The 11283-nt window shown below is 42.0% G+C and overlaps 1 protein-coding gene across 1 annotated transcript; it reads right to left on the bottom strand.

Annotated features, from left to right (window-relative positions):
• Positions 1–1534: 1534 nt before the first annotated feature.
• Positions 1535–8355, bottom strand: FGA (fibrinogen alpha chain). The gene is made up of 6 exons (XM_013951609.2): positions 8305–8355; positions 6438–6563; positions 5189–5372; positions 4752–4897; positions 2707–3778; positions 1535–2323 (listed from the first exon to the last, which is right to left on the bottom strand). Exons 1-6 carry the CDS (start codon positions 8353–8355, stop codon positions 1614–1616), a joined length of 2289 nt encoding a protein of 762 aa, XP_013807063.1. The 3' UTR covers positions 1535–1613.
• Positions 8356–11283: the final 2928 nt, after the last annotated feature.

Genomic DNA, 11283 nt, shown 5'->3' on the forward strand with positions numbered 1-11283 from the left:
GATTCTGTGACTCTGTGGAAGTCACGCTCAAAAGCATGACTGTTGAATTTGAGAAGACTTTCATGATTCATGTTAGTGGCAAGAGGAGTTCATGGTGAATGTACTTCTAAATATGTGACTTCTTTAATGCTCTTAAACAACGTAAAACAGTTTAAATTCTGAGTATTTTGATCTCAAGTCAAGGTGTGAGCTGCTAGCACTTTTCACATTGTTTTCACTATGCGGAAGGCCAGTTTTTAAACAGCAGTACTGAAGCTGTTTTATTGCGAAAGGATTTAAACTGGCTGGGCTAATCAGTTTATAAAAAGAACTGTTAATATACAGGGGAAATACTGGTAAGTTATTAAATGTAGAAGCTGAGGAAATGCTGCAATAGGAATACCTTATTCATTCCTCACAAAAAGGCTGGTTATCTGTAATCTATAAATATGAATCTCAACATTGAAAGTGTAACATAAAAAAGATCAGGTAAAATAGTACCATTGTATTGAAAAGATCTAAACCTGGACATTGTTTCAAGTGTATATCTGCTTACTTTATTAAAATAGGGATCTTCCCTTGCAGGTTGTTTTGCATGGCCAGATCTCAATCCCCATTTCTCTCTTGTGTTCACATAAAACAATGAACTGTATTAGGATCTATTTTGAACACCTTTTATTCTGCATAGTGCTGCATACATGGTGTAGCTGCAGAAATGTGAGCAGTGCAGTTTGTATATCCTAGTCTATCTAGTACAGCAATAACAAAACCGTCCATCTGCATAATCACTTATGCTGCTAATGCTGAATAACCTAGAGAGAAAAAAAAAAGGATTTTCAATTCGCAGGAAGAAGGTGCAGGATTGACATTTAAATTTTAAAATATTGTGAAAAAAATTGAGATGAAATTTTATAGAGTATCACTAACTTTTAGATATTTCTCGTCAGCTGAAGTAAATGATTAAGTTTGGCAAATGTTATTAAGTAGGAATCCAGGCTGTGAAGAGATTTTCTCCAGCTGACATGCTGCAAAGAGCGCTGGAATTTGTCACTCTGATTTATTTTTTTTTCCTTTGATTGATGTCACTATTGATTTAGGAAGTAGACCTATTATTGATTGCCAAAAGGAAAATATCCAAGAATCTCTTTCCCAATCATGATCAAGATACACTCAGGCTGCATTTTAGAAAATCACTGCACAACATATTGTTTTTCATAAAGTTCATTTCCACTTTTGGAACACTTGCTTATCTAGGCATGAGTTAGGGATATTCATTTTGTGTGTTTGTGACCTTTGAAGTGTTTAGCATGTGAAAATGTGTAAAATATGCTAGCAGGAAACAGTGTGTCTATCAGAGACATGTTTACCAAAGTCTAGTTAAGGCATCTATATAAAGCCTGCAGACAAGGTTTATATACAAAGATTTTTAAAATCAACATTTCCATGAAAAGCTTTGGCATTTAAAAAGAAGATGAAAGAACTGTTTTGTTAATAATTAAACAGTGTTTATTTTTTAAGCCACAGGTATGTCCGGTTGCCTTCAATTTCATAGGGTAAAGATACATCATGCACATATGTGTATAAAAGAGCTTCTAATCTTGTAGTCTTAACATATATATTAAAAGCCTGTCTTTCTACAGGGTTTCTGTGGGCCTGATTTTCATCCTAACAATTTTGAGGGAATAATCAGAGGCTTTAAATGGTATCCACACCACTCCATTTTCGATTTCATAAGGAACATTGTACCTGGGGTCGTAGTGGCCCCCCAGGTAGTAAATGCCATTGAGGTTGGCTGCCTGGCAGCTGTTGTACCACCAGCCACCCCCGTACACCTCCGCACAGCTCTCCTCCCAGCGGTCGTGGTCCCTGTCGAAAGTGCTGAACCGCATCTGGGCATGGGATGTGTATTCGGTGCCCTCCTCCAGCCAGCCAGTGATCAGCGCGTCCCCGGCAGTCCCCTCGTAGGAGGACACAGCAAGGGCATATCCTTCTGACTCAGAGCCTACCTGTATAATATACTCTGCATATACAGCGTTTCCATCCCAGTCCTCCAATTCCACTCGAAGGACAGTGTCGTTCTGAGTTAGCAAGTGTAAGTTTTCATTGCCCAGCCAGTACTCTCCTCGACCTTTGTCATCCACGCTGCCGAAACCTCTCTTGTAGTCTTGCCAGGTCCGGTTAAAATTCACTGATCCATCCATTCTCTGTTGGATCAATAGCCATCCTCCCAAAGTGGTCTCTTGGTCGCAATAAACTGACAAAACCTTATTGGATCCTGCTGGCTTGATTTTGAAAATGCCACTTTTGGCACCAAAAGTGTGTTTCTGGCGGATATCATCACAGTCTAAAAAAAAAAGTTGATCTGGTTTGACAGGAGTTATCGGTAAAATTTAATAAAAGGTTCACAGGAATCCAAGTAGCAATAGTTCTGAGGAAAATTTGTTAAACGTCTTGGACTACACTAGGCATAGTGACAGGCAACATTAAAAAGAATTCAAATATATTTTACATACTTCTTAAATTGCAGATGACATGGTCTATGTAATAACAGAGTATTAACGATATATTTTCCTTTTTGTTTTCAAGGTGGCAACAAACAGACACTGTTCTTGCATTTTTTTCATCACACTGACTTATGGCAGTATCTAAAACCAATGTGTCAGTTTGTATATGGACAGAGTTTTGCTCCGCTACCTCAAAATCCATCTCCCTGATGCATACGTGTACCTTTCCCAGTGAAGACTGTCCCGTATTTCTCTCCTTTCGTTCTGAAGCTGCGTGCCTGCAAGTCTGGGGTATCCTCTGCACTCTGATCATGCTGCATCTCACCTAGCTCCTTAGTTATGTCAAGGGTCTTTAGCGATTTGGTTTCAAAAGTGGAGCCTCCCTTGTTGAAACTAGAAGAGGCGCTGGTCACTACTGTTTTGGAGTGACTTGCGCTGCCTGACGGGAATCCAGATGGTTGAAGTCTTCCAAAATCATCTTCTTCCCCTTCTCTTAAGTCTGTAAATCTGTCTTTTCCCCCATAAGTCTCTGAATGACTAGTTGCTCCACTACCTAAGCGACCACTGGCTGTGCCAGTTCCATGGCTGCTAGTTAAAGGGCTGCCAGATCCACCTGAAAACCTAGTAGTAGTGGTTGCAGACCCAGGAGTAAGAAATGACTCTAGACCAGGGAAAAACCTTTCTAAGTTGTGGAAGTCACCTGTCCCACTGGTGTGGTACCTGCTCCCTTCCCCTCTAGCCTCTCCTGCTCCTTGTAAATGGGAGCAATCTGAGCCGTCAGAGGAAACCATTTTTTCAACTACTTCTTCTCTAGGGCCTTCAGGGCCACTAACAATTCTCTTGGTGACAGTGGTGGTGCATCTATGGACAGTGGAGGTTCTGTGTCCCAGACTAGGGCTGTCTCTCCCGTGCATAGGAGGAACTACTATGCTAGGGCGTGAAGGTCCGTCTCCCCTTGATCCTGTCACGTGATGTGAGCTCTCGCCTCGGAAGGTGCTTGTGTCTATTTCTGGTCTTTCTAACACCACTTCCATCTGCCTCATGTTATTAAAAATGTTCAGAGCTTGCATTTCTGGTACAGTCTGATACTTAAAATGCTCAGGAACATTTGAGTCCTTTACTGGCCTCATTTTCAGTATGCTCAAGGTAGTTGTTTGAATCTCTGGGTGCAAGTTGACAGAGCTGGCCTGGGTAAGCTGCTTCTGGATGTTGTCATAGCTTTCTTTGTCCACATGGTAATCAAAACTTTTAGCACAAGATCCTTTGCAAGCTCGTATCTTAATATCAATGTCCACCTACATAAACAGAGAGAAATAACTTGATTAGGGGGCTTTCCTGACTTTCTCAAGCAAATGTACCCCTTAAGTGGAAAGGTGGCAGCTGCCCTGGTACATGCCATCTACAGCTGAGCTTCTCCAAAGCTCAGTTTTGAAGTCTTCCCCTAGTTCATTTCCACCATAAAGATGACGTGCAATAGCACAAAGCGGTAAGTGCCATGGACACGTATGCTATGGCATGTTCCCATTTTCTGCTCCCTTTAATTCTCAGAGAATAGGGGAGTTCTCTTGGGTTTGGTGGGAGTACCACAGAGCTGGGTATGCTCACTGGGGGCCAGGGGCGAAAAGGGGTCCTCCAAGGAGCGGGGGAGTCAGCGTACTTGCCCCAGAGCCTGCTGGGGCCCTGTTGAGAGGCCTGTGTCCTGGGTGTCCCAACTGCTTCCCCTAATGACTGGTAAAGCTGGACCTCTGCGCCAGGGGTCAAAAGGGGATTTTGAGCAAAACTGCCGTTTGTGACAGGACTTTTCTTTGCAATACCATCAGAGAAATCAGCCACAGTCCGGAAAGCTGGGCTGTTAATGCCACCACAGGCTGTGGGCAGTGGTGACAGCACCAGAGAAGGATAGGGCATGTCCCTCCAGTCCTAGTTGCTCTGCAAGCTCCTCACAGGAGGAGAAATGCCCTGTACGGAGCCAGTTACAAGGAGATGTAACATCAGTAATCCTTGCTGCCTGTCTCAAAGCAAAAGCAGCAGACAGGACCACTCTGTGTGAACTCACACTGGTTCCCACATAGCAGAAAAAGAAAAACAAGACCACAGAAAGAGCAACTCATTTGGGAATTTGCTTCAACTGGTCAGACTCTGTGAGATTTGTATCAAGTTTTTTTTTTTTCCATACAGAGCACAGCTCACCACATACGGTAGAATGGGTAGACCCTGTTTCTGTAGCTAGACTTTGGAAATAATGGAAATTGCATAACAGCTACCTACCTCCAAGCGCTTCATCTCCATCACCTGATCATGGATGCTGTTTTGCAGAGCTTTAATTCTGTTTACTTGGGTGACAACTCTCTGCTTTAATGTCACAATTCTCCTTCTCAGTTCTGCTGTCACGTGACCATAATTCTCATCAATCTCTGAAACAGAAGCCCATCACTGTCAGCTATGCATGTGTAATTTTTCTCTCCTAAAATAGTAGTGTATTTTAAAATATATAAAGTAAAATATGTAATTAAGAACATACTTCTCATAATACTGAGCAGGTAAAAAATTACACTAGTTTTTACTAGTTAAGAGTCTCATATTAGTGTTTATTCTAGTTTTTGATGATGAAGTCCACTGAAATATGTATTTTCACTAAATAATGCTTACGCACAAAAACATAGAATTTTAGCAACAGTTAATAAAACTGGGTGTGACATACTTACGCTGGGCACTGTCCAGCTTTGGTTTTAGTAAGTTTATGGTTTCCACAATTATCCGATTAGATGTTTTGTAGTTGTTTTGGTTATCTGCAAGCAGCTTCTTAATTTTGTCTATTCTGTGACTATAATCCTGGTCAGTATCATCAATCAGTCCTTGCATTCTGCAACCTGATGGACATTTTGTACCCTAAAATTGGAGGAGGTAGATAATAGTGTTGAAATCTTAACAAGTATACCTTTTTTACTGTTATGTTTACAGATTTTTGGCCATCACTGAAAACCCATTGGAAAAATTCAGGGCAAGATTCTGCTTCTTCTCTTCAGATTTTGCCTCCTGTGCATCCAAGGACTTTGCCAAGGACTGCTGTGATTTAGAGCAATTCACCTTGGGGCTGATTCTTTACCTCTTACCACTCTGGTAAGAGTGGTGTGATGGAGTTAGTGAAGTGTTATCAGCAGAAACTTGTCATAATGGGGGGGGGGGGGGGGGGGACGACAAACAAGCCTCGAACTTTCCCTTTCCTCAGTTCCTCGCCAGTGAAATAAAAACAAAACAAGAAAAATCCCCAAAAGCTGCTGGAAGGATAAATCTGTTGTCCAGTTTGAGCAAGGATGTTAGAGGCCAACTTATGTAAGCAAAATTTTCCTCAGGAAAGCAAAATGTTCTTACACATTAAAGCTCTTTGGCAAGATTTCCCTGTATAAATGTAGCACAGAGATGGACTGAGATGTAAAAGGCAAGAAAGGGATAAATTAACCGTTTATACACAAAAACATTCAGTCAATCCTTATGAATATTTTACTGAACATTTTCCCCTCAGACTTCCTAAAAAGTAACAGCTGAAATGTAAGTTATTACTAGTCATTTCTGTTCTTTGTCACACGTGCTTCTTTGCGGTGTCTTTTCCTTACCAACTCCAAAAGTGGCCTGGTGAGCAGAGCAAGGGGGAGCCTGGCGCTGCCGGGCCGGCCCCAGGCCCTGGGGGCGCCATGGGCCCTCGCCGCTGCCCCATGCCTCCCCAGCTCCCTTTCCCACTTCCGCACACCAGGAAAGCCCACCCCGGAGGCGGTACTGGCCCCTTGAGGAGGGGTCAAGCCCCCGCGCACCGTGCGAGCCCCCCCAGAGCTTGGTGAGGCCCAGGCGGGCCACGGCTGCCTGCCACCACCATGGCCGCCGTCGCCATGGCTGCCGCCACCATCATGGCTGCCGCCGCTGCCATCATGGCCACCACTGGCGCGGGGCAGTGCTCACCCAGTCGTCGTCAGCACAGATGGGCCAGTTCTTGTCACTCCTGCAGGCCGACGGTGACACCTGCTCGAAGCGGGGGCCGCGCACCCCGCCGCCCTCCTTCTCGAAGGAGCTCTGGTCGGCCTGCGCCTGCTGGGGCGGGGGAGAAGCAACACTGAGATTAGCGGCGCAGGGCTCGAGGACACAGACGCCCAAGTCCTCGGGCACCCGGCACCCCGCGTGGGTAGCACCACCAGGCAGCACGCGGGTTTTGTTCCCAGCGCGTCTCAGAAGACACACTCCCGTTTGCTTTGTCAAAATAGGGCTTGCCTTCTCTTCGCATTAACACCGCTATCTAAGGAGCTGGATGATGCCCAGGGTATTTAATGGTCATACCATTACATGGCAATCTTGTACTCTGTGTAAACATAATATTCACTCAATTTGCTTTAACTTAAAGGAAATATTTTACAGTCCCTAAGTTCTATTAACATTTACTATTATATTCCTCAATTTCTATTTTCGTTCTGTCACCTTCAGTCTGCACAGAACTGGGCTTAAAAAATAAATGAGTAGGATTGTCCCATTAGTGTTTCTGATTTTAATCACAGAAGCTATCTATAAACTTGTAGCACTGTATTGCCTGTCTTAAAGAGTAATAAAGGTAATAACATCAGTAATAAAAATAATAATGATAATGTTGGAAGGATTCTACTGTGCTAATAGAAAAGAGGAGAAATACTGAGATTTTGTTGTAACCCAAGAGGCTAAAGTGCGTATATACAAACTAATTCTAAACCAAAACACTGTAAAGATTCCTTGCTGTGTTACTGTGCAGTAAAGGGCTGCAAAATACTCCCTTTTCTAAAATGGTGAGGGAGACCATTTTAGGACTTGCAATGTAACTGGATCTGACTGGACTTCTCTGCACACTTTACACTCTTTTCAAGCAGCATAATTAATGCTTGAAAGGATTTGTAATTAATTCTGAGACAGTTTTCCTAATTCTAGCCTTAGAGCCAGAACTTCAGCCATCAGGAACTGGCACATCACTAGTACAACCACCAGATTCATGCTGGTTTACTTCATCCTGAGGATCTGGCCCAAGTGGCTCTTAAAAGTAACAAGTAAAAGCATTGCTTTTATATAGTCTATGCCTTTTCAGCATTAACAGCTCCAGTAAAACTGCTTTTGTTTTGCCAGATCTGCTCCCTGTAATTTCTGTGATTTGTTAGAACACTTATGTTCTTCAAAAAAGAGTCACAAAGAGAATCTAGCATAAGATTATGGGCTGAGACCTAAAGGAGAGAACAACAAGGTTAAATTAACATAGATGAAAATCAAAACTACCACTTTCCTTATTTACAAATCAATTCTTGCTTAGCTCTAGTTTAACCTGATGTTGCTGCCACAGACATTACTGGGGTTTTTTATGTGTATTATATATTAAAGGTATTGTGTGTCATTTGTAGCTGGAAAATCCTGCTGAAGAAAACTGGGATGTACAGTCCAAAGGAAAGTAGAATTCATCTAATAAACTCAAAAATTCCTAACCGACTGGAAATATCAGCATCTTGTGAGTAAGTTTTAAGACTTACAGCACCATCTATGAATCTATTGATTCATGTTAATGTATCTGCTTTGCTGCTCCTGAAGCCAGGCAGATTCAGCAAAATTGAATTAAGCAAAACTAAAGAACCGGATATTCAAAACTACTGATGTGAAAGGCCAGTAGTGAAATGGTTACAGTAAGCTCATGCATCTGTGGGTGCATTGAATTTTGCGAGCTAGATAACAACCAAAATACATCTATCTAGTTAATGAATATTAAATAAATGTTCATGCTCCAAATCAGCAAGACATGAAAAGAATCAAGCAAGCAAACTCATACCCAGGCCATGCAGAGGCACAGCAACACACAGAGGATCCTCATTGATATCATCTTCAGGTGAAGAGCGAACAGAACTCTGACTGAGAGGATGCTTTTCACCTGTCTTTTGGTACAATTTAAACCTTAATGCAGAGCTGAGATTAATCATTATGCTCTCTTCTGTTTGCAGACAAAACATGCCAGATGCCCCCAGGTGATTACCTAATGTCTCTTGCACAAGTTACTGAAGTTATTTACTCCAATAAGTTTGTACAACACCAACAGGTTGGTAACACCATGTATTCCAGGAAGGAATCTGTCTAAAGCGTACTTTCTGGTAACTGGATGTTGAACTAAGGTGTATACAGGACCTAATAGGATCCAGAAGTACTTAACCACTCAAAGACACGCACTCTGTGTACCTGATATTTAACCAATATAATCAAAAAGCTGATATTTAAAAAAGGAAGTCCCTGTCCTTTCTGTGTGTCTATGTACCATTGATGTGAAGTCCCCTGGGCTTACCAAAGCAAGTAATAGTCTATGAAATGTTAATTCAGGCTGTCTGTGACCATGTGGTCATCAACAGAAATTTATTCCTGAGGACTGCAGAGCTCAGTCCAGTTGCTAGAATGTGTATCCAGTTCTAGAGCTGAACTCTACTGCTATTTAACATATGACATGTTTAGTGTTATGCTGTCTCTTACATGAACAGCATATGCTTTTAGAAAGTGAGATTTGTTTAAAATGAACAGTTTGAATTGAACACATATTTATGAAGAGCATATTATAGTGATACTTCAAAATGTCCCAGAACAAATGTAAAGGATATTCAAATCTTCTTAAAGGGATCATGTATTTTGTAGGTGGCACTTGATAATGTACTACTGCTGCTGCTGTGAGCTCTCTAACAAACCCTATGATTACTGGGGAATATTGCACTTGACTGTCAAACACTTGAAGCTGCTGCCCTTCTCATAAGTTGCCACCACTATGAGCAGAAATGAGCAAGCAAACCATTGCTTGGGCACATGAGGGACTAATCAGCTGAAAGAACAAAACTGTTGCTTGGATTTTTAAAACAGCATCAAATTCACAAAACTCTCCATCATCCAAGGGTTGCAACATTATATCATAGTCTGACCTAGAGTGGTGTTTTTAAACTTGACTCTAGCATTGTAGGACATAATTAGTCCAAAATAATTGATTGTAGCTTTGGATCCATTCCAGCAGTCTCTTACATTTTCTTTTATCCTCCTTTCCTCTGCTTCTGCTTTTCTTCTTGTTTTCTGCCTTCAAAATGCTTGATCCCTCTCCCCATAAAGCTCACTGAAGTTAGACTGAATCATTTGTTTCCTCCCATTTTTGGCCTTGTATTTCATGCTGGCCCTGTTCTCTTACCTAGGAAAAGCCTTTTAAACTTAAGAGCACTTATGCTGATCTCAGAAATAATGAGTCATTCCTCCAGGTAGCAGAAAGCAGAAGGGCTCAAAAGAATTGTGCTACACTGATTTACATCACTGATTTACACGTACACCACCAGGATCTGGTTTTGCATGACAAGGAGTTTCTGTTTTATTTTATGCTTAATCTTATCTGCCGCACATTCTGAAACAAGATGTTTCATTCATCTCCATTCCCTACAGCATGCTCTGTAAAGTCTTCTGTTAAATCCCATGCAGTGCTGGTAATGCTGTGATGCAACCAACCTCTTCTGATTTCAGCAACAAAACAGCCCAGCTAGGTTTGGCAACAAATCTCCAGACACCAGATTACCTCTGCTCAGCTTGAAGATCAGCAGCTAGCCAGGGCTGTGTTTTTGATAAATGTACATAAGGCAGCTCCTTAACTGAAAGCACATCAGGTACTTACACACCAAAATGCCCCACTGCTAACTTCAGCACTGGCAGGATCAGACCTGCCTCCCCACTCCAAGACCTATGCAGTTTTGTTCATTCTGTTGTAACAGTACTACAAATGAATTATAAAAAGCTTAGAGAACAATAAAATGCTTAAAGGAGGGAACAATGACAATGAGAGAAAATATTACAGGATTAGGACTGATTATTTTACAGAGCAGAGTAATAAGGGCTTTGCCCAAAATCTATGGGAGTCCACGGAAAGTCTCCCACTCAAGCCAGCAAGCTCCTACTCAGCTTCCACATCAGACACAAAACTCCACTCAGAGATCTCAACTTCAGGCCCTCCGTAGTAACAAATAGATATAGAACTGCCCATACAACCTTTACGTGCCCTTGTTGTGTATGCATTAGGGTACTATGCTCTATCACATGATCACATGTGATGTTTTTCCCACATAATCACTCCCTCCTTCTGATCACAGTTAGCATGGCTGGTGCTCCATGAAGGAGCAGATGCCCAAAGCTGTATTTTCTTTTCATGCTCTGCAGACCGTTTAAAACCTCAAGGATTTCCCTGTGGTGCTCATCACTCAGCTATCTCAGTGCTTTATAGAAGAAAGAGAAAGGCTAAGTTTGAAAGTAGGTATTAATTTGGGGGATCGATTTTGATATTCTGAGACTTCAGAGCACGCTACATCTGCAGATCACAATGACAACAGCTATATCTCTGTGCTTAGCTCTAGGGTCTCTAAGGAATATCCAGCAGCCAGCTCTGAAAAGCCTGAGCGACTTGCCTGTGGTCCCACAGAAACATGGTGACAAGGGCAGGAATGCTATCTAATTCTGCAGGGTAACCTTCAGCTATGAGTAAGAGACAATTGGGCCCTGCCTGCTCTTACTCACTACATGTATTCCAATCAAAAGCATCCTTTACTTATCTTGCAACCAGTTTCCAGTCTCAAACCTGGTTAGGCAAGTATGCAATGGGAAAAAAAGACTAGGTGATTACATCTTTAAGACTGAACCATAATGGATAAATAAGCATAATTCAGGCGGCATGTCTCACCTTAGTTCTGGCTTTTTCCAACTTCCTAAGAGCTTGATTGTGTGATCTTTAACACTCTCTATTTTTGTCTGT

The sequence above is a fragment of the Apteryx mantelli genome, chromosome 5, assembly GCF_036417845.1.
Source record: "Apteryx mantelli isolate bAptMan1 chromosome 5, bAptMan1.hap1, whole genome shotgun sequence".
Taxonomy (NCBI): domain Eukaryota; kingdom Metazoa; phylum Chordata; class Aves; order Apterygiformes; family Apterygidae; genus Apteryx; species Apteryx mantelli.

Excerpts from the sequence above, each read along its gene's own strand:
- FGA (XM_013951609.2), bottom strand. The coding sequence starts at position 8,355 with ATGATATCAATGAGGATCCTCTGTGTGTTGCTGTGCCTCTGCATGGCC. Across the intron at positions 5,373-6,437 it reads TCTGTGCTGACGACGACTGG|GGTACAAAATGTCCATCAGG; the intron begins GTGAGCACTGCC and ends CTCCAATTTTAG. Across the intron at positions 2,324-2,706 it reads GACAGTCTTCACTGGGAAAG|ACTGTGATGATATCCGCCAG; the intron begins GTACACGTATGC and ends TTTTTTTTTTAG.